Source organism: Pyrgilauda ruficollis, unplaced genomic scaffold, assembly GCF_017590135.1.
Source record: "Pyrgilauda ruficollis isolate IOZ18807 unplaced genomic scaffold, ASM1759013v1 scaffold19, whole genome shotgun sequence".
NCBI lineage: Eukaryota > Metazoa > Chordata > Aves > Passeriformes > Passeridae > Pyrgilauda > Pyrgilauda ruficollis.
In genome coordinates, this window is record NW_024518095.1 from 1,419,160 (window position 1) to 1,443,144 (window position 23,985).

Genomic DNA, 23,985 nt, shown 5'->3' on the forward strand with positions numbered 1-23,985 from the left:
CCGGCAGCCAGCGGAGAGAGGCCGGTCGGCGCGAGCCTGGCACGGGAGGGCCCCGCACCGGCCCCGCGCCCCGGAACAGCCGGTAGTAGCCGTTTTTTTCCTCCCTCTTCTCCCTCTCCCTCGCCTCTTTCCGCCCGGCTTTGTGTGAAGTTTGCGGCACATTGCAGATGAGCCCTTAGCGGCGAGAGGAGCCTATTGTTCCCCGCCAGGAACTGCTTGCTGGGGCTGTGCTGGCTTTTGCCTTTGGAGCTGCCTCCTGCAGTACCGGAACCGGCCTCCGGGGCCCGCTGTGTCGCGCTCTCGTCCAGGCAGAAGCACGGCGGCCTCAGATCTTTTTGTCTGAGCGAGAAGAGAAGTGAATCCCGCTGCCGCCGCCACCGCCGCCGCCGCCGTAGCTGTACAGTGTGTGTGTGTAAGGGAGCGAGCGAGGGAGCGAGCGAGCGAGGGAGGGAGATCGCATGGAGCCGCGGCTGTAACACACACACACTGTCAATACCTCACTCCGGCTCCCCCCCCGCCCCACCACAACAGTAACCCAATTCATTGTGTGATCCAGCAGCACCATGTTGAGTCTCATGTGCAGGCTGGATCGGCTGGGTTTGTGGTGCTGAGAGAGGCAGCAGCCGCGGGAGGAGGAATTACTGAGAGGTGCCCCTCTCCCTCCCTGCCTCTTCGCCCGTGTGTTGTGTGGAGACAGGACTCGCAATTACCACACTCTCGGGGCTCCCTTATTCCTTTTAAACTTTTTTTTAAACAAGCCCCTCTCCATGGCTGATCCCCGGCCGAGCACGGGCACCTGGGTCTCTTAAAGACAAGGAGGAGCCGGGGATTGTTGTTGTTGTTGTCGGCCGTTTTTTTTTTTTTTCAATTGGATTTTTTTTTTTTACGAGAACCTTTTTTATTACAAAAATGGCAAATTCGACGGGTAAAAACCACGCAGACCAGCGGAGAAAGGGACTCGCTTTCCTGGACGAGCTGCGGCAGTTTCACCACAGCAGAGGGTGAGGAAAATGGGGAGATGGAACGGGAGGGGGGGAGGCTTTTAAATCGACCAGATCCAACTTCCAGCCCCTTCCCTGAAGGACACGGCAGCCCCAGCGAGGGGAGAAAAGGGGGCAGAGCTGACAAGTTGTGGTGTTTTGTGTGTATCTCCTTTGGCAGGTCTCCTTTTAAGAAGATCCCCGTGGTGGGTGGGAAGGAGCTGGATCTTCACGCTCTCTATACCAGAGTCACCACTTTAGGCGGATTTGGGAAGGTGAGTGGAAGTTTTAATTTGGGTTTCCCTCCCACTAACCTCTTCCCAAAAGTCTCCTCTGACCCCCGGGGGTGGCGGGGGGAGCCGAGGTGGCCGGGAACCGTCCTATTTAAAGCCGGTTAGAGAAGGTGGGGGGTGGAAGGAGGAAGCGAGCAGATAGGCAGGTTGGTGGCTCGGCCTTGTCGGCGGAGCGATGGAGGGGGAGCCGGGGGTACGGCGCGCACCCCACTCCTGCCTCCTCCGCCTCCGCCGGACCCCCTCGCCCATGCCCCCCTCCCACGGGAAGGCGAGGGGGGAGCAGGGAGCTGCTGGGCGGCGAGAGCAGGCTTCTTTCGGCTGTGGTGGCAGCTCTGTGCGTCTCTCTTGCAGAGGGAGAGACAGAGGAAAGAGTCTGAGTGCAGTTTTAGTGCAACTCAAAATTAGCGGGCATGTTTAACATCGATAATCGGCACGGAGCATGGGCTAGGGAACGATCCTCGCAGCCGGGGGGGGCCGGGCGCTGCCCTCCGAGCCCTTCCCTGGGAAAAATAACAAAAGGGGCACCCAAGACGGTGTGTAATCAAATAGCCATCTTTAGGCTTCAAGGCTGGGGACAGAAATGTAGGCCTCAAAAGAAAGGCCTCTCTGTGTCTGTGGATCTGTGTTGGGGGGACCCCCCGGGCCGGCGCCCCCGCGCCCCGCAGCCCAGGGGGCGCCCCCCGCCAGCACTTCCCTGCATTATTTTAAACTTCTTTGGGTTTTTAACGGACCGCGTTAGGATTTAAAAGGGGGCGACAGAGGGACTCCCGATTGGTTATTGTCCAGGCAGTAAAAACAAAAACAAACAAACCCCAAAACAATACTACCACTCCCGGCCGTTCCCCCCGAAAAAATGAATGTGTATATTAAAAAATAAATGCAGTGAAAGACCCCTGAGAAGCGGGATTATTCCTGAAAGGGGAATACTATCAACTGCCAGTAAAATATATAGTCCTAAATCCCATATACATTCATGTTTGTTTCTTTTAATATATTTATCTATTTGCTTCATGGCAGCCTGTTTTTTTTTTGTGATGTTCGCTGTCAGCAACATGTTTACGTGTACGTTGTGTATCTCGGCTTGTGTGTTGTTTTTGACAGGTATCAGAGAAGAATCAGTGGGGAGAAATTGTAGAAGAGTTTAACTTTCCCAGAAGTTGTTCTAACGCTGCCTTCGCTTTAAAACAGTATTACTTGCGGTGAGTGCTATCAAGCTGTTGCAGTAGTATTTTTGAGTGCGGGGTTATATTTAGTTTTCAGTGTGTGCAATAATAAAAATATCCCTACTCTTTTAAAATGCTATAAAATAAAGCAGAAAAAACCCTTGTAATTTCTTTCTCGTCTGGTGCAGTGATCAGTTAAAGGTGATTCTGTTTTGTAGTTTTGGTTTTTTTATTTTACATTTCCAGGCCTTAAACTTTGAAGGGATCCCAAGTACACAAACAATATATGTCAGAGGCCATTTTTTTTTTGATTGTTTTAGAATGACGGTACTAAAGGACTGTTACTAAGAGATCACATTATTGCAGTTATAGAAACTTAGTTTAATATTTGGAGCACTGAAATTTGTTGATACATGTAAATTTGTTTACTGCTTAGTGGGGTCAGATGTTGAATGAAAATGCATCTGCAGGAAGGTAGACTGTTGCACAAATTATATTGTTCTCAATTACTAGCAGCATATATAATTCTATTTTAGAGCACAAAGAGCTAAATAATCATTTTATTACTTGTAAAATAGTAAATTTCTGCAGGTTTTAAAATAAGGTTGCATGCCTTGGAAATGATGCAGATTATTTTTTTGTGATACAGGTTATTTTTCATTGTTGCATGGAGCTCATATTGAATGTTTTAAATTACTATCTATAGTACTATTCATTTACTAGATTACTTTTTAAAAAATTAATTTTTATTAAGTTTGGGTGATTATTTTTTGTAGAAAAGGTTTTTAAATGATTGTGTGTATAGCAATTTTAGATACTACATATATGGATACTTATATTTCATTTAGAATGAAGTTAAAGGTATGTTGGTTAAGGAATGTAATTTTCTGTTTCTGAATTACAAATGCAATATTTTTTCATTGCAGTTAATGATAATATAGATGTGCAGTGTGTACAAAATAAGTATGGGCTTTCGGATTTCTGTTTTGGTGAGCTGAGTACACACAAGCTTTATCTGTTTCTAGTTGGCCTTCTGAATTAGGAAATGCAGTAATTGTACAGGTGCACTTTCTATTGGTTGTCCTAGATTGACTTCCAGCTTGAAGCTGTAGAGTTCATAGCACAGTGGAGCAGTTACTGAGTTTCAGTGATGTCTGGAAAACCTTAGCCAGATATTTGTAGTTACTGAAATATTGGGTTTTTTTTTGGTGGTGGCATACAATTTCTTTAAGATTCAGGTTAAGAAAAGAAACTACCATTGTTAATAGCTGAAGTAGAGTTTATGGTTGGTGGCAGGCCTAGAAATTAAGTGAGAAGCTTGCTTTAGGATATCCTTCCCTCTTTTTTTTTTTTTCCCTCCTCTCTTACATAGTACTGAAATAGTGTTGCTGAAGATTTGTCACATCTCAGAAAGCAGTTTTTTGCTTCTTGAGTTTTTCTGTTGGAGCATGTAATTTGTTAGTTGACTAGATTTTACATTTAATTAGCAAAATGATAGTTTTTTTGTTTTTACCTATTTCCATATTTTTAAGTGTTTGAATGGCTTAACTTTTTGTAGTAGAAGATTGTATGTCATTTCTGTTTTCATGTGTATTTTGAGAGCCATTATATGCTGTGACAGTTAACACAATGTTAATTTAGCCTTCTAATGACTATTAATTTTTAATAAGGTATTACTTTTTAAATTCAAATCGGACATACAAAAATGTTATTTTTATTATTGGCATGCTGGTATTGACAGTATTTAAATTACAGTTGTTGAATACATATATAACTGATTACATACAAATAATTTAAGGAGTTTTTGTTTATTTGGAATTTAGGAAAAAAGTTGATAAACAGTTAAGATGAAGAATCTTTAAAAATATCTTTATCATAAACTCTGTTAAGCCATTCTGAAATAAACTATCAAAGTTGTTGGTTTTGGGGTGGACTGGTTTTTAGTGATCATTTTGGTTTTTGTTTGGTTTTGTTTCTTCTGAATTGCTGCTTTACTCACTGTTGCTTCTCACATAGTCTAAGTTGTATGTGAACTGTTTCCTAGCTGAGTTCACCTTCTTCCATGTGCAGCAATAAGACTGTATGTACACATCTCTCTGCTAGGTTAACGTTTGTTTAGCTATAACCTAGAAGGTGTAAGGGGGACAGTATTTAGTTCTAGGGAAAGAAAAAATGCTCTAATGATAAAATTTGTTAAAAGGATCTAGCTTGTCTGTGTTGAAGAACATAATCTGAGGTTTCTTACAAGGCTTGATTTGAATGAACTGCTGAGCAATTATCCTTGGAAAACAAAAAGTGTGTTTTGTGAACCTCGAGTATGGCTATAATCTTGGCCTCACTACTGTAATGACTTTCCAAGCATAGCCAGACAAATTGAGGCCTATCAACTTGTAGTTCAATTTTTATCCAATCATATGTCATGTGTACTGTAAAGTGAGGGATCTGCTTGGCAGATGGACACCCTGTTGAATTCAGAGGGATTCAGTAGTGTGCACGTTCATGAATATGATTGCAGATTTGGATTTGGGATGTTTTGTGATGAAAGTTGCTTCTTTCTATGGAACATCTGGCATAGTGTGTTGACTGAGATAAGATCTCAATCTGCATGGACCACTTGTTCATTTTGCTGTGTTGCCACTAATAATGCTGCTATTTTTACTTAAAGTTACTATGTAAACAAATTTAAAAATGGATTTATTTGTGTGAGGTCAGTAGTCCTGTTGGCTTGATCAAACTGAATGTTTTGCAAAACAGTCATTGGGTTATGGTATTTCTTGAGGCAGTTCTTGAGGTTTGTATTTTTGGTTAAGTAACTTTTTCACTTGACTGTCCTGGAATTTTGATGTGTGTCTTTGAGAATCTATGTTGGGGTTCATTAAAGTAGTGAATTGTTTAAACTTGTGATTCAGTTCCAGTAGGTTTTATGATAGGTGGTAGTTGAATACATGATAACCTATCTACCCCTTCTCCCTTACACTGCCCTTTCCCTTTTCTCTCACTGGAAAAAATAATTTATAATAGGGAAGTCTGAACTATACAAACTTAGTGCCTCTGTTGCTTTGAGCTGTCTGACAGGTGAAGTAATTTATGCACTGTGGTTCTTAGTGAGCAGTCAAAAGCCACAGTGCCGATAACCATTGATAGACTGTACTTGTTAATGTAGTTTTGTAAGACTTTACACAACACAGAGTGTAATTCCCTTGGATGTAGTGGAAATTGGATGTTTCATTTCATTTGAGGTGAATTAGTAAAACATTTTCTAAATGCTTCTTGAAAAATTATTTCATGATGTTAATGAAAGTATTTTAGTATGGGGTAATACATGTAAACATCAGTAATGTGGACGTACCTTTATGTTTCTGTTGGTAAACACCCAGGCAGTAAAAAGAAAGCTAACATGGAATATAGCCTGTTTTTCATCTTATTGGTAGATTACATTACAGTCCTACAAAAAATTGGGCTGATGTGACCTCATGTGTTGGTATAAGGTGCTGTTGGTTTTAGTGTGAGTGCAAGTGATACATTTATTTCTGTTGTGGATCTTCATCTATTTTGGGGGAGTGAGAGGCCTTTTAAGCTTAAATGTGTGAATGAAGTATGCCTAACTGAAGTGAAAATCAGTTGCTTTTCAAAGTTATTTATCTACATTAAGATAAATTATATGAAAGGACTAGTTGTAAGGTAAAATACATTTGTCTTAGTTCCATGGAGAATTCCTGAAAGGTGGACAGCACATGCATATTGTATGCTTTTGGCAAAGGCAGTAGTAATTAGCTAATAGTAGTTAAGGTGAATAAAAATTTGCTGTTTTAAATATTGAGGAAGTAAGAGGAAGTCAAATAGAGAGGAAAGTGGTCAGTTCATAAATGAGAAGTTGCATAAAGTTGTTATTAAGACAAGCCATTATGCTGAATTTCCTGAAATTCCATATATAGTAGGATGAAAAACAGTGAGCAGTTAAAAATCAGAACCATATTGATGACAAATAGAGGGGATTCTTGAATGATCTGAAGATATTTATAAGTCATTTGATCTTCAAGATGCCTCTAAGAAATTAAACAATAGTACTGATTTCTTAAAAAATAAAGGGGGAAAGAAAAAAAAAAGCATGAGCTTAAGAACTAGATGAAAGCAATTCTGTTCTTAGTAATATAATGGCAAAAAAAAAATCAGGGAAACAATAATAAGAAACCTGGAATTTTCTAAGCAAAAATTACTTTAGGAGCGGTTTTTTGTTATTCTTGCTTAGTGTTTAAAATTAGGATCAGATACTGCAACAGCATCTGCACACAGTTCAGTGAGTATGGAGAAGTACAGGATTGGCTTGTTTGCCAGATCAGATTGCAGATTCAAGGCCCCAGTAAATGAATAGAAAGTTGTAGCTATAGTAAAATTATAAATATTTTCTGAAATTCAAATACATCTCAAAATCGCTTGTTAAGAAATTATGTATGTATATGGATAGTCATCTTAATGAAAAATTGGATGAAGGGCCATAAACAAAAATAGAACAAAGTATAAAGAATAGATGTGGTGAGTCACAGCAGTTTTAGGTGCTAAAAGAGTATCATCAGTGCTTACATATGCACGTAGTAATACAAGTTTAGCCATTTTAGGTATATTTAGTGTCTGCTTTGCTTAACTTTATGGGAGGTTGAATACTACACTTTAAGCATTAGCAGGCAATGATAGAAGAGGAGTTAAGTACAAGTCAGGGCAGAAAAGAAAATCTAAAGAAATTAGGCACAATGTTGGAAAGTACAAACGAGATTTAGTTTGAAAATTGCAAGCTAAAACAATCAAGGGCTCGTAATCCAAAACAGGTATTCATTGTGAGGGAATAACCTGGAAAGCAGTATTGCTGAAAAAGGGATAGGAGTGATACTGTGGGCCTGATAATCCTGTCAGTTGTGTGAACCCAACTCCCTTTCATATGAAAAGGATTTGTGCATGCTTCTGGCAGGAAGGACAGGCCCCAGTTTGAAATATGATATATAGACTTTGTAAAATTCAGAACAAGTTTAGGTTGCATCCACCAAGGCATTGAGCAAATGTTAGACAAATGGGAGATAGATTTTTGTACAAGATTATGGGACTGTGTTTGGAGTACTCTTTACTTCAGAGCCTTTGCAACAGGTGGGGTAGCTTAACAAATACTTAGAGAAGAGCAACAAAATGTTAAGAAAGCTGAAGGGACTAAGTGATTTAAAAAAAAAAAATTTGATAAATAAATACGTTTTGCTTGGCTCAATTAACAGTTTGTGTTAGAGAAGGGGAAATTATATCTTCCCAGCATTTTGAAGGGTCTAAACAGTTAAGAGAGGTAATTTTAAATAAAATAAGAGGTTGTGCTAATCTGTAAGCTGAGATAAAACTGAAGGAGAAAATTCAGAGCAGACAGTAGCACAAAACCGCCCAAGATACACCTGAATACCTTCTGGCATGAATAGTATGTCAGGCAGAGTAGGGGGCAACCCCCACACCGGGCACTATCCTGGCCAGGACGCCAATACGTGCGCAGCAGGTATGGCGTAGAGACCAGCTGACCTTACAGGTTTTGTCCATCCTTGAATAATGCCATAATGAAGGCTTTCATCTTGCATACCTATGGACTTGACCTCGTGGAATCTTTTGCACTTAATTTTGTCCCAAATCCTGCAGTCACTGCCAAGACAGGAAACAAATACATAGATGACATTTTTGTGATTTCTTCTTAAAATTTGCTTTTCCTTCCTCAAGACAAAAATTGAAATGCATGTTTCAGTCAGGTGTCTAAGGCCTTTCTTTTAAAGTTTGAAGTGAATATTTTACATAGTTGAAGGGGGAATTTTGTTTTAGTTGTACTGAATCATACAGACAACATACAATGAAGACTAGTTACTGCTCATGAAATAAAGCTTTATATATTTAGGGAAATTAAGTATGTTGGTTGTTAAAATCTCAGAATATCTCTCAATAGAAGTTACTTATTTGGACCATTGTGGTCTTGTCAGGGTTGTTGGGAGTTTGCTCAAAGGAAAACCGAAGTTTTACAATACAACATTTGCATTAGTACTCATCTGAAGGGAGCAAGCAGCAGGTGAAAGGGGACATAGCTACCTTAAAATTGCTCTTTGTTAGAATTACATTGTGATACCAGTTTACCAGTTTTTTATGAGTTTGGTCTCTATCAAAATTTCTCAGCTTTTTCTTCAGAGGGTGAACTCCTTTTTACTGCTGGAAATTACAGTGAAAAATAAGTGTGATGAATATTAACATATTTTCCTGATTATTTTCTGCAAGCTTTTTGTAGAAACTACCTAAGTTGCTGCTGTTAAGGACATTAGTTTTTTTGGGGAGGGATGAATATTGTTCTTCAGTTTTAATTCAGAATTCTGGTTGTTTAACTTGAAAGCTTATATGGGCAGATGTCAGAACTGATAATCTACAAAGAGCAAGTTTCTGGCAACACTGTAGTAAATGTGGTGACTTCTAGCACCTACTTAATCTTCTAAGAATTGGTGGAAACTTAATTATTTAAGACCATTTTCTATTCTTAAACCAAAACAGTATTTAAATTAATTCATGCCTTAAAACTATTAGTATCTGTTTTAATGTCTTAGGTTTGAATGAATGCTAAGCTAGTTACAATATGATCAAGAATGTATATGGAATGCAAGGGTATTACTTCTTTCCTTGTGAAATGGAATAAGCCTGGGCTAAGAGAAGTTGTTTGGTTTGGTTTTGGTTGTTTTTTTGTTTGTTTAATTTTATTCTGGAGCTAGCAGGCTTTAATTACCTTGCTTATTTGCAATTAAACCTCAATAGATAAGACTTTCATACCCATTTTTTTTTTTCTTTCTTAACCCTTTCCCCAGTAGTGAAATAGAGAAATAAAATTCATTAGTTTTTACAGATGAGGTACCAGAGGTACACAGAGGTTCCGATTTTTACTTTGAGAGCACATGTCAAATAAGATGAAACCCAAATACATTAAAGCCAATTATTTTTGTAATAATCCAGTTTTAATTGTTAATAATTGTTTTTATAGAATCTAGTTTTAATCCAGTTAACAATTGTTTTATAGAATCCAATTCTGACAGGAAAATTTCTTAGTTTTGAGCCTTAGTTAAACTGTCCATAAAAGAGGCTGCTATTACTGCCTTTTCAAATTCCTCTTTGATCAATACTGAGAAATCCTGTTTTATTTTGCAAACAGTTCTAATGTTATGTTTGGTGAATTGGAGAACTGAGAACTAAATATGTAAGGTCATGGGAATGAGCTGTTGTGTTTTGTTTTGCTGTGTTTTGTTTTAAAATGCTCATTCTGAGTGTCGTAGTGGTGTTTTACTGCTTAAATGGGACTGCTTGGAGTTACTGTAGTATCAGTCCACATAATTACAGGTCAGCGCAGTTCACAGAGGAGATTGGGGATAGGCCAGAGATCCCATCACGTGATCTTGTTTCTGGTTACCAGTCTGATACATATTGATTCTGTGGCCTTAGTAAAGTCATTTACAGTCTTTTTATTCATATTTATAAAGTGGCTATACTGATGTTTGTTTACCTATCTCAAAGAGAAGTGTGAGACTTTAAGCTCTTTAATGCAGGTTTGTGTCTCTTCATGCTTCTATGTTATATCTTAAATATTTGAAAATGAATATAAATTAGGAATATATGAGGAAAGTAAAACTATTCATAAGGTTATTTGCCCTCTACAGTGTCGAGAAGCAGAAAATACAGCGCAGATGAGAGGAAGAACAATCTTTATTCCTTAGGGAATAAATAAACTTGGGATACCTAAGCAGAGAAATATTGAAACGATTGAAAGAAAGAAGCTTATCTTGAAGGAGGATAATAAAACAGCAAGATGGTACCCAGAATAGTGAGCTTAGGCTTTGCCTGAAGTACTAGATTAGTGAGCGAGGTATCACATCTCATACACAGTCTCCTTGGAGCAACAAGTTCAAGTCTTAACCAGACCTGAGTTACATTTTAAGCAGTAAGGTAGTGAAGCTGGGTACTCCACTTTTTGTTTTCCTATCTTTAAACTGAATGTGCATGCATTTATTTTGACTCCAGATAAATTGTAGCAAGGTAGTTATGCTGCAAGAGAGATCACACATAATAGAGTTATAATAGAGTGCAGTTTTGTTGAATGATGCACTGGAGCAAGTTTGTCTGTAAGAGTGAACTGTCTTCATACTATTTTCTGTTGGTGTGGGAGGAGCAACAGTTGAGATTATTAGTCTCTCAGAGTAATTTACAGTGTTACTTGGCAATCCATAGCTGCTTAAGATACATAAAAATCTTGCTAGGCAGTCATTCTGTTTCACAGACCTTTTCCGTCAGAGTTTGGTGGACTTTTGACATGGCTGCTGAGGTTTAGATGGACCATATTTATGGCTGCATGTATTTGTGCATTGTTACGTGCTGTGACGTCTGCTGGTTGGCCTCTGCCTCCCAATGCAGAGGTTGCTGTGCTTCCATGATCAACCACGTGCAGGGATTCTCGGGTCCGTAGATCACCAAAACGTGTGACTAACTTTGAGTAGCTCTGTTCAATTTCTTTGAAGTGCAATAACAACCTGTATTACTGGAACATAATGTACTGGGGGAACTTTCCATTTGGGGTACATTCCAGGGGTTTAATTAATTGTTTTCTAAGTGAAAATAGTTTACTCTGGAGGTAGATCTTTGAGTATATTAATAATTATTATGGCATAGGATAGGTGTAGAACTATGTGTATGAGTTTGTTTGCTTTTCAAATCCGTATATTAGAAGAAAACTTGTGGAAATACTCTTAGGAATAGTTCTTCCTTCCCTGATTATTTTGGTCAGGAGTGTCCATTTTTTAGTGACCTCCATGAAACTAGGTAGAATCTAGGCACTGGACCGGTAAACAGTGCCATGTTACAGAATTCACAGATGTTCTCTGTAATTTTGGGGTGATAGTATAGTTTTGAAATGTTGGAGATTATGGAGTTGTTTCTTGGCTGCTTTTCACTCCCCAACTCCATCTATGAAACCCCAGGAAAATTAAAATTTCTAACAGTACATGTTCATATAATGCTGCAGTTATACAATAAATACCGGAAAAAAGTCAGGAATTGCCTCATATAAGTATGAATGTGCAACTGTAACTGTGTTTTTAGAGAATATTGTTTACAGTAGCGCCTTGTACTCTCTGTAAGAAATGGGAATAAATTTCATGGCAGTATTAATCTGTTGTATCAATGTACACATCATTTTGAGTCATCATTCAATGTGGTAATTGATTAATAATATTAGTTATTTCTGAAGAGGTTTGAATTTGCTTTCTGGGCATCTGTTCTCCACTGTCTTGCCTTCCATGGTGTTAGCCATGTGGGCATGTAGCTCTTTCTATCTTTTTGTACCTCATTCTCTTCTAATATTTGTCTTCTCAATCTTTTGACTACAGGCCATAATTCATTCTCTGTTCCTTTTCCCCTTGATGTCTGTACCCATTGACTGCACATGGGATATTTACTGTAATCAAATGAATTTCTAATTGTAAGAAAATTGAAGGAAAAAAAGGGTGTATGCAAGTAAAAGGGCAAGAGGACAAAGCACTAAATGTCAGGTGCCTAGCAACAGTAAAATACTGAATTTTACAGGAAAACACTAATAGATTCTGTGGTACCTGAAAAACAAATTCTGCAGCTGTGGGCATGCTGCATTCACAGGATCCAGATGAATGTATAAAGGGTATTTCACACACCTGAAAAATGTGTTTTCAGCTACTCTGCAGGACCTAGTCAGGCATTGCAGCATTGGGTACATTTTGCGTGTTCTTCCAAGGTCATTTTTGTAATTCCAAGGCATAGAAATAAAATTTTTAAAAAATTTTTTAAGTGGAAATATTGTTTCTGAGCAGAGGTATGTGCAAAGGCTGACCTCTGTAGTGAAATACTGTGTGTAGTTGGATTTGAAGAATATACAGGGCCCTAACTACCATACAGCTTGGAACACTTGTATTAAGTGGGGTTTTTGGATTTTTTTTTCCCCAAATGCTTCAGATTATTGTATTTCCTTCCAGCTTTGCTGAACTTGTTATCCTGTTTAATGCCGTGTCCTTCTCTGTTCATGTAACATGAAGTTATTAATTAGAAAGGTGTTCTATTAGTCAATGCATATGGTATCATAGTAAAAAGGTAATAGGTTAGAAAATCAAAATACAATACTTGCTGCCAATGATTTAATCATATTTAGTGTTGTTTCACTAATATGTCCTGTAGTCAATATGCTGTTGTTACTGAAATGTAGTTACATTCCTAGAAAGGTAGGTTTTGTGGTAGATAAATACAATGTTTTTTTCTGCTTAGATTTTTATATTGCCAGTGTACAATTCTCATTTTTCTCTAGTAGATTTCATTCTACTAATAAGCTGTTTGTCTTGTAAGTAGGATTAGTCCAGCTGTTGAAGGAAGTGCTTCTTAAGATCAAAGCAAAAGGTGACTTAAAAATTATATACTGTTCTGCACATAACTCTGAACAATCACCCAGCTTTCCTAAGCATACTGATACTCTTCTGTATGGCTGTTTGTGTGCCATAAATTCGTGTGCCTGTTAGAAAGCAAAAATATTTTGCTAGTTGTATGGTGCTGTTGAATTGCATCTAGATTGGCTTAGGTAGAATTCGTGCCTCTTTGGGGTTTGGCTGAAATTGGTGGCATCCTGTGTCAGTCCTGCAGTGCACTTGTAAAGGTCAGGTGTGTAACATCTGGACCGTATATATTAACACAGACTGTGCCTGCCTTAGCAAGGGTAGAAAGTAAACCAGTGAAGTCAATAAAGATACATTCAAAACTTAGGATACTGAAATTGGTGTAAAGACTGTTTATTAGTTGTTTTCAGGAGGTCTTTCCAGCTAAGCAAGACTTGCAACTTCGGCAGTTGTTACTGTTTTAAAGGGTTTATGAAAGTTACAAGTTTTGTTCTTTCTATGTGTAAACTAATAGAAGCTTGTTTTCCCTGCTGGGGAAAGTGAGCTGCATACCTTGAGCAAGAAAAACAAAAAGCTATTTCCATTATTTCTTGTTTACAGAAACTTACCCAAGAGTTTACTTATTTGTATTGTCGTCATTGGTATAGTGCAATCCCTAGTATTGCTGATATCCAGTGTCCACAGTATCAAAATAAATATAACTAAAATATTTTTTTATATTGTGGAAATAATGATGGAAAGTTAAAGTGTAATGCACGTGAGATAAATATCGTTGTTCACATACCTTATAACACAGTAACAGTGTAAATATGTGGGATTGTGGACCTGATTGCCTTACTGGATGAGTCTTTAGAAGGTGCCCAATACAGGATTCTACTGTAGAAGGTCACCAGGGGGAAGTGACCCCCTTGTCTTTTTCCTCAAGAGGTTTTTTTGCTCAGATGGTATGCATGTGCTATGGTTTGTAGCTTCAGAGACTTCATGTATATCTTGACTTAGCAGCTGCTCATTGCAAAGACACACATCTCCTGAGCAAGCAGCCAGCTGATGCAGATGTGCAGCTTGGAGGATGTAAAATGCACAGGTACTGCGGGGTTGCTGGCCTGGTAGGAGACGGTTGTACTCTGAATAGTCAGGAACCCAGCTGGAGACACATGCCAACTCTGCTGCCAGCTGGGCCATATAAAACACTGCTGCTTCTCAGTCACCTGTAGGCCAAGAGAGAGGAAAGACAAGCCCTTTGGAGGTATTTTAATGAGGGCAGGGGAGGAGACCTTTTGTGCATGGGTAGTTGAATGGCAGGTGGAAGAAATACGAGTGTTGAGTGAGGTGGGTGCATTCATGTGCTGTATCAAAAGACAGGAATGGGAATTTTGGAGAGAAGACTGTTTGGAAGGGTGCATGAGGTAGATACTGTACAAGGAAAAGGAGGGGTTATGTAATCAAATGCTGATAAATTACTCTTTAATAGCCAACTCCCTCATTTCAGTTGTTCACTGGATATTAATTGACTTGTTTCCCAGATGCTGGGTCGATGCTGAGTGAAGACTGTCATTTGTAAAGTACTGAGTTGCACCATCTGCTTTCCTCCAGTGAGGTTCTGATTTACTGGTATAAACCTTAGAGTGGTTCTTCTGTGTCTCTGCTTACACTACCAGTGCTGCACGTACAGAATTTATTTCTGTTCTGTTAGTTTATATTTTTTCATTAACACTGAATTTACCTTTTTCATTTTGGTTTAAAAAAACCCTACCATCATCACAATTACTGTTACTTCTATCCTTATATTAAAATACTGTAAAGGCATAAAATTGCATATAATCAAATAAAGGATTTTATCTGTTCCTTAAATAGCTTGCAGGGAGAAAGGTCTCATCTTGGAAAATAGTTTTTCATGGGCATTGCTGCACTTAAAAAAGCTGAGAAAGTTACCATTGTGGAACAGGATGAATTTATTCAAATGCTGTTGTCACTTTGAGAAAATTAGTAATGCCTGTGTATACTTCATTTTGTATATTGATTATATAAGCAGTTGATACATTTTATTGCATACGTATGTAGAGAGAGCATATACAAGTCTGGATGTCAGCTTAAGTTTGGGATAGATTGCATAGGTTTCCTGTCCCACTTCTAATGCTGCATATATGTTAAGAATGAATTTTCAACAAAAGAAAAAGATTTAATGGAGGAAACATTCCAGAACTCTAACAATATTTTTATACCTACCCACACAAAGGTTTAGAGACCCGGTTTGGATCTCACAGGTGGAAGTAGGTGCAAAGTACTGTTTCTTTATGGCATTTCCTGATCATTTGTGATACAGAATTGTTTCCTGTCCTAGACCTTAGGCTTACGCAATTTGGAAAGACAGCTTTTAAACTCAACTTTCTCTAAGCAAAATACATCAAATGGCTGTTATTTAAAACTACTCCAAGTTACGGAATGTAGGTTGCCCTGATCAAAACAATTAGTGAGCAGAGAGCAGGTGAATTAGTCAGAGATGTAGACAAACTACTTTTCGTGCAACTCTGCAATTTCTGCTATATTAGACAGATACTATCATCCAGCTACATAGATTTTGATTCTGCTATGATTGGAATTTCTTTGAGATTGGATTGGTGTAGCTATTAATTGCTGGGTTTTTTTGCTAAAGATAATGTAAATATGTGTTTACAATAGTGCTTATTGCCACTCTGTTTTGAGCTGTCAGCCATGCTGATGTTTCCAGAGAATAAAAGTGACACATTGTTTAAAAGGAGTACACAATCTCCTTTCTCTACCCCTTGTCCTACCTCAGTGCATAGAGGAGGGTAAAAGGAGCATAGGTCATCATTCTTACTTGCTTATGTACATCAGAAATTATTGCTGTTATCTTAAATAGCAGCTTGTGGTATCCCTTTCCAAGCAGACAGTTCTGCTGTTGCTTGAGTGGCTGCTGTGCTGCTGGCATTGGCCTGCAGTAGTGATATGGCTATGGCTACTGATAAAAGCTCTGCTTTTAGGCTTGTGGTACTGGTGAGGACTGGTAGTGTTTTTTAATTGTAGAGGCCTACTTTCATGGAGACCTGCATCAGGGTTCCATTGCTGCTAGAGAGGCAAGTTAGCAGATTCTAGTCTTGAATTGCTTATTTCTGCTGTCGTTTATTTATTTGTTTACTTTTAATTAAGTTTTTAAAGTTATTTATATGGCCTTGTGGTTAATCTTCTCTAAAGAAAGGGTTTTCTTGTTTGCCTGCCTTTTAAATTTCTGGAGGCTGTCACTCTTGTGCAGGGAAGTCCCATTATAGACTAAGGAGGAAGAGCAACCCAGAGAATATAGAGGAAAGAACTTCACATGTTTAGACATGTATTAATCTAATAGATATTCTTCACACCTTTTTAACTAGTTTTTACTGCAAGAGATCAAGTCTTGTCACTTAAGTAACTTTAAGAACTTAACTGTTTTGTTGTCTCCTTGGAATTTTTTTTACAAATTGCCATAAATAGGGGGTTTGGCATCAATGTAATGAGAATGATTGATTAAAATTATTTTAGTAGCATGAGGGTATTTGGTAAAAAGAGTACAAATAGCAGGGAGTTAATAATAATTACACTAGAGTTGTGTTGATTATTATGAGCAATATAAAACATAAAACAGTTAAGGTTGAAAATACAGTGTCAGGAATCAAGTGTAAAATGTAGAATTGTTAGGAAATTTTGTAATGTACCATCAGTAAGGGAATGTCCTGGTTTGAGACAATACCAGACCATACAGTCACCCCAGGACAGGGAAGGGGAGAATCCTTAGTACTGTTTGGTTGTTTTGTCAGAGAGGGAATAGAGAAGCATTTGAAAAAAAAAATACTGTTCAGTAACATGCTACCAAGGCTCAAATCCTTGATAGGTAGATCTTTCTTACTGTGGGAACTGAAATGCCAAAAAAGAAGATGGTAAATTCCAGGAGCCATCTAGCAGGATATCTGAAGCATTATTTATGTAATGTTTTGTATTTATTTATAACCAAGTTAGGTTTCTGGGATTTGTTTTGTTGGTTGGTTATTTTGGTGTGTTGAGGTTTTTTTAAGCAGTTCAAATGGTATTTAAAAAAAAAAAAAAGAGCGTGTGAGAGAATGTATCAGAGTTTCTGTTCATTCTTTTTACTTTTTAAGTGTAATATTTTGCTCTTATGGACTTCTGTTAAGTGCTGATCAGTTCAAAGACCACAGCTGTGGCAATAATCCAGCTCATGCTGTACAAGGTAAGAACATCTTCCCTTAGAGGAAGCAGATCCCATGGAAGTGTGTTAGCTGCAGGATCATGCCAATGAACAGCAGTACTTATTTGCTGGATGCGACTGACATTGTGGCTGTGCTTTTTTTATCTTATATCTCAGTCGTCATGCGTTTTTCTCATGTTCAAGTGTTAGAATGGATGTTGATTGAGGAATCAAAAAATAAACAGACTCTATCATAAAAAACAAACTAAAGAGAGAAAACTAGGTGTTGATTTCATTGTGAAACTAGGTGTGATCATCTATCTGAAGGACTGATTTTCCCCGCTATACCTTTGTCTAAAAAGAAGGTGTGCTTTTTAACAGTAACACTTAAGGTACTGAGCGAGTGGCGTCTTTCTGAGCAAGTGGTTGGTCTTCCACCCTTTTTTCTTGTGTTATATTAGTGATTTAGAATTTAAAACTGTTTCTTAGCTGTTGGCTGCCTCTTGGGGTATTCTCTGTAGCACCCAACTTTTCTTCAGTAATTGAGATTTAAGTGCTGTCAATGAGTGAAGTCACATTATGTTCCTTTTCTAGTTGTGTGTTCTGTGACATGTAGTTGGGAGGTTATTGATGGAGAAACAGAGTCCTGAGTCTGAACTTCAACACTTACCTGAACAAATGTACATTAATCTGAGGATATATTGCATATTCATTTTCAGTATAGCAGTGCAGTAAGTGAAATTGACTTTCCCTACGATTGGCAAGATTTTTTGGTAAGAACACCTTACAAAGAGCGTTTGGTTGAAAGGGTGTTTATTTTCCTGTGCTGTAGTTCTCACCCTGAAGGTTGCAAGCTTGTTTTCACTTTAATAAAATGTTACTTACAATAAGTGTTTGTTGACTCCAAACACATTGTCAAGAGCTGTATTCTGCAGTTGTATAGGAGGTGTAATATTTCATACCTAAGAAATTCAATTAAGTTAAAGGGGTTTTTTTGAAAGTTCTGAAAAGGAAATGATGGCAGTGGAAGACTACTTTCACAATTGAAGAACTTAACTGTGGACTAGCTGGCACTAAGGTGTTTTGTGCCTGGGAGCTTCTGTCTTGGAAGTATGTGACTTTCCTCACAAAGGAGCATTTTCTCAGCTTGGAATATGATGATTTAATATCTCCTGTCTCATTATGTTGATGTGCTTTGGAAGTTTAAATTATAATTAGGAACTTCCTTTCTTCGTGGTAGTAGTTATGTCTTTTTGTAGATAAAACTGAAATACCAGTGTCGTGGTTAATCAGTGATACAGTTATCTCCAAATTTTAGTAGGTAGTTTTTCTCTAACCTTTCACAAACTTGTCCTCAATGTCTTTTTTACGCATTTTTCTGTATGTTTTAGCCAGATGGATTATGTGGGGGTTTTTTATATGTTAGTAAGCTTTCCCTAGAGGTACTGCTCTTCACATATTCAGTCCCTTAGTTCAGCACTGGAGTAAGCATTACTCTCATAACATACAAAAAGGCAAGCATATGTACTTTCCTTTTACTGTTCTAAAAATGAGCGATTTACTGCAACATTAAGATTAATAATTTTTAGGCTTTACCTTACATAGTGACCTCAAAAATAAGTAAGTTACTACACCTGTAATTAGGGTGGCTCACTGTTGGGCTGGTTTTAATGTTCTGTTTTGCTCTTGAGCACAAAGGAATCCATTGTCCTCTTTCAGAAATAGTGAAGAGACTTTAGTACATTTACTTTTTAATCAGACACTATAAGGACAGTAGAAGTATCAAATTTTATAGTCAATATAAGGCTAATGATATCTGCATAGCACTTGTGTGGTAGAATAGGGAGGAATTGCAATTAAGCTACTATGTAGTGCTTTTTACCTGTTATTTAAAGACTGGTAATGTGCTTGCCTTTTGCCTTAAATAGGTGAATGCTGCTTCCCATAAATTTTAAAATTGGTGATGTTCTCTGGGTGGGACAGTGAATGGTGCCATGGTTTCCTAATTTCAGGAGAAGTTTTCAGTGTTGTATTTTATATAAGTTTGTGGTGTAGTAAATCTACCTAATAGTAATTTGGTTAGTCCAGAATATGCTTATATTGCTTTGTACATTTGAGAACTACCAAGTGCATATTATATAAAACAGATTTAACTCTGGTAACCAGATAGTTCTGAATATGAGCCTACTACAAAACATTTAAGATGTACTAAGATTGTACAACACATACTTTTTAGTTCAAACACTAGTAGTAGAAAGTACAAGTGTTTTAAAGACATGCATGGTGTTGTGAAAATAAAAACATCTCTGAAGTGGAGTGTATATTTTTTGCATTATTATTTGCAGATTATGGCTAGCAGGACAGAATTTTACAGTAGTACAGTTTTGGTAAGAGTGGCTCTTACTATGATGTTCTTTGTAAAATGTCGGGGGGGAAATATTCTCATTGGCATTTAAAGATAACACCTAATATCTAGAAGAATTTGGGACAATTCAAAACAATTCCTTTATCTATAGTTAAAATAATATTTTTTAATCAGGAATAATTTTTCTTTGTTCCAAAAATGTCAGAAGCACTCATTTGAGGGACCATTTTTATAATTAAAAATCAGAATTGAAAGGATAAGGATTCTTTTTCTGGGTTGTTGCTTTTAATTATCTATGGTTGTTGACAGACGTAAGTTGTCTTACACTTAACCTAGTAGAAAGGCTGCTAGCAGTTCTTTACTTACCTTTTCCATTATGGTAATTTCAGGCTTATTTTCTTTCCAGAAATACGTCTGGCTGTAGCACGCTATGACAGTTTGGCAAGGTCAAGGCCCTGTAGTTAGAGAAGGACCTCCTGTTCATCCATTGTTGCATTATGATTCGTCTGTATTTTAGGTAGTTAAACTGTCTTTCCATTTCCTTCTCTGTTATTTTCATTCTTCATTTTAATTTGACAGCATGTTAGAATGGTATCTAAATATGAATGGCACCTCTGCCACTGAAAAGAGCAAGGAGTAACATATGCTGTAGCCAGGATGGTAACTTCTGTTTGAGTCTCAGAAGTAGTGATGTGGGAAGGAGCAGTTTGAGTTTTCTGAAGACCTTCCTGTTCTGAAATTTTTGCAGTTGTGCCAGTTTCCCCTTTTCCTTTTTAAAAACAGGAAACTGAGCAAGTACAGCGGAAGTTTCCCGTCTTTTGATGAGGTAGAGGAGGAAGCTGGTTTCTGTCTTCCTTAACTCATCATGGGACACTAAGAGCTCATGACACTTTTCTGGATTGATGACTTTCTACCTCTTAGGCTCTAGTGCTGTTGGGATGTTGGAAAAAATCATAGTGCATTGCTTTGTAATTTCCTTACTTCTTAGTTAATGGAGTTTAATAGGAGTTTTTTGTTTAAAACAAACAAACTTGACTACCATGACCCCCAACCTTCAGATTATAGGAGATGTCACAATTATTTAGCTGATTTGACATTTAGATGTTTTCTTAAAATAACTCCTCACAATTCCTGGACATGCTCTGCATTGATGTAGATATATAAAGGGGTAGAAATAGGGGTCCATTCATCTAATTGCTTAGGAACTTCTATGAGCTACTAAGAACAGTTGGTTTTGCAGCATGATTTTAAGTAGAATATTTTTACCACCTCTTTTTCACCTGATATAAAAATGTAAAATTCTTAATGAGAAGACCTGGAAGGTAAAAAATAGGAGAAGGTTGTCTATCTTTTGTAAGCTGTTCAGTGGTATATTTTCCAAGAACCATATTTACATGCATCAATAAAAATGAAGTCTTAAGTAAAGACAGTACAAAAGACAAGTAATCTTTTTTTCTTCACTATCACCTTTTAAAAAAAGAAGAAAAAACCCACATGCTGACACTTGGTCTTTTTGTAAAAGCACCATTATAAGTACTGTGAAATGGAAGAATGCATAATATTCTGGAGAAGTTTTGTACAAAAAAAAGTGGGGACAATATACTTTCTAAAACGTGTTTTAGAATAAGGAATATAAAATAATAAAATCCTTGCTAGAATTTAGTCTGTTGCTTTCTTCTTATCTAATGCTGCAATCCCTGGTGATAGCATCACAAATGGTTCCTGTGCAGAGTATTACAATAGGGTGATTTGGGATTATGTTCTCATATGAGAGTAGGAAAGATAAGCGCGTGTAATGTGTTTTCACTAAACATTAGTATTGTGAGGTGGTAACTTGTGGTTTAAAAGCAGTGTAAAGTTGTAGGCAGTAATGGTGATTAACTAGGTTAGTCTCAGAAATCAGAACACAAATTATTACTTTTTCATAATGCGTTTCATTGAAAAAAAATAAACTACTAAAGGGGAGTACAGCATCTAGTTCGTCTGTGTTGTAGTTTCATACATATGGTACTTTCAAAATATAAGAGTTTCAGTGTCTTGGGAAATACTACATAGTATACTCTAGTAAATATTTTTTTTTTTATTCTACTTCAATAAGACAATGAGAATTATTTGATTTAAGGCTTCATAATGAAATTTGCATATGTAAATAGTTATCATTCAGGATGCAGCAAATTAGGTTAATTATGATTTAAACTATTTGTTTTTTCCACACTAATGGAAAATGGCAAAGCAGTACTGGAAATTTATGACAGAAGAAATAAATGCAACTAATGTTTTTTTCTTCAAAGGTCTAGAAATCTGTTAGTGTGTATTTTGGGAAGAATTGTTTCCATCACAATTGCTAATAATGGAACCAAATAAACTACTCTTTCTCTGATTGTATTGGTGTCAGATTATAGATAACGTGATAAATGCTGCTTGTATGTCATTTTTATGCTTCTCTGGTAGTGAGGCCACACCTCTAAGTCAGAGCATCCTTTAAACTTGAAACACCTGTAGAACTAGTTGTTCAATTATATTCAGTTTCCAGGACTGAATGAAGTGTGGTTTTTCAATTACTTCCATTTCTCATTAGATTGTGATGTGGTTTTGAATACTGCAGCTGAGGGAAAAATAAGGAAGTTTTACAGTTGTTTTTTTTATAATTTATAGTTGTTTACATGAGATAAAAGATGAAATCAAAGACTTATATTGCAGATTCCATTTAAATATGGGCATTATTGAAAGGGGAAAAACTGACCTGTAAAAGACTAAACTTTAATCTAGTGAATGTTACAGTATTGCTGCAGCTTCTGCAACTTAGTCTCTTTCAGTGAACTTTATACCGTGGTATATGTAAGTTTTAATAAAATGTTGGCTAATTATATTTTCTAGCCACTTTTTAATTCTGATTCTTTAGGGAATCTTAATTCAAAATATGTAATAGGCAAAAATCACTTATTGAAGTGCCAGTTGCAAAAAATGGGATGATGTTGTATTAGGAAAGTGACTGCAGCATTGCCATCATAGCCACTTACCAATGATCACTAAGCATTCAAGAAAAAAACCTTATAGTGCTTCTGAAAAGTTAATATTTTTTCCTGAGAGTTAAAATGAAAAAATTATCTGTCTCCATGTTGTTGTATCTAAATACTAATGACTTTCTTTTCTTTCTCCCAAGTGGAAGTCAGATTTGAAGAACAAACTTCAGAGCATATAGCAGGCAAAACATTCAGACTCTGAAAATAGTGCTTTGGGATTTGTCGTCTAAATAGAAATTTGGCTGTTCCCTAGTCTGACAGATAAGGGGTACACCAGTTGAAATTTTAGACAGGTAAACTGTTAGACCATTTAGATCCTCTAAAAGAATCCTGCTTATAAACTAAGTGGAATTATTATTTCTGAAGTTTCCATTTATGCTTCAGAAAATGATGTTATGTTTGTATCCATTATTTAAGGTTAGTTTATCTAGGTTAATGTTTTATATTCTTAGACTGAAAATAATGGCTGCATAAATGTCTTATTTGTACTTTCAGTATCAACCAAACTAATAATTGTTATGGTGTATTACTGCATGCATACATACATAACTCAGGGTAGTGTAGTTCCATCTGCCTAGATATGTATAAATTGGCATATATATTGAAATATCTATTAGTATCTATCTTCTGACTTTTACAGGTTTCTGCTTTAGTATACCAGCAAAGCTTGTAAAATGTTCCCTGGCACCTGTTGCCATACATGCTGAGGTGTCTTCAAATGACTCAGTCCTTTGCAAGAAGATCAGTGAAGTTCCTGGGTTTTGGGCTGGCAATACTGGGTGTGCTGGTATTGAAGTACTGTGCCAGTAACAAAACCTTCTGCATTTGTCATATATTTGTAAATACAAAATACAGCTCTCTTTTGGGTATTTCAGCTTGCACAAATGGTAGGATAAATTACTTTGAAAGGATATTATGCAACAAATATTTTTCTTAAATAAAATATGATTAGTTGTGTGAAGAAATGACTGACAGGCTCTTGTCCTATGACACTTATCATTTACAACTATTCATGCTTTTGTAGCATGTGGCTGCCTTTAGAAATTTTTCTGCTCTTAATCAAATACAATTTTAGAAAGATATTTCATGCTGCATATGAAGTGTATATCCAAATGTGCAATCCCAAAGCGTGTTGCGTTTGACAGTGAATGGGCTGCATACCAACTTCAACGAGATGTTGTTTTAGGAATAAGTCACACTCTTTTAATTTACTTTTCTTTTTTGAAACATCTTAAAGTATTACAGGTGAATTCATTATTAATTATGGTGGTTCAGTAATAGGCTATACACGATGAAAGAGTGCTCACTACCTTAATCTTTAAACATTTATAATAACCATTGTTTATTTCTCTTGCTAATCCCCACTGCAACTCTTCAGTGTCTCTGGGGCTCAAGAGACAAGGTGTTACAAGATCTGTTGTAGCAGAGTGCTGCATGGCTCTGCTACCTGTATTTTGTCATGGCTTTCATTGTTTGTTACACTGAAAGGGGAAGACAGTTACATTGCTTCACTAAGAA

The 23,985-nt window shown here is 37.2% G+C and overlaps 1 protein-coding gene across 1 annotated transcript in view; it reads left to right on the forward strand.

Annotated features, from left to right (window-relative positions):
* The first annotated feature begins 37 nt into the window (after positions 1-37).
* ARID2 (AT-rich interaction domain 2) overlaps positions 38-23,985 on the forward strand; it is a 92,810-nt gene continuing 68,862 nt past the window's right edge. The window contains exons 1-3 of the mRNA XM_041465579.1: positions 38-1,001; positions 1,162-1,255; positions 2,375-2,472. Of these exons, the coding sequence (XP_041321513.1) occupies positions 910-1,001; positions 1,162-1,255; positions 2,375-2,472 (284 nt within the window). The 5' untranslated portion in view covers positions 38-909. The remainder of the gene's footprint in view (positions 1,002-1,161; positions 1,256-2,374; positions 2,473-23,985) is intronic.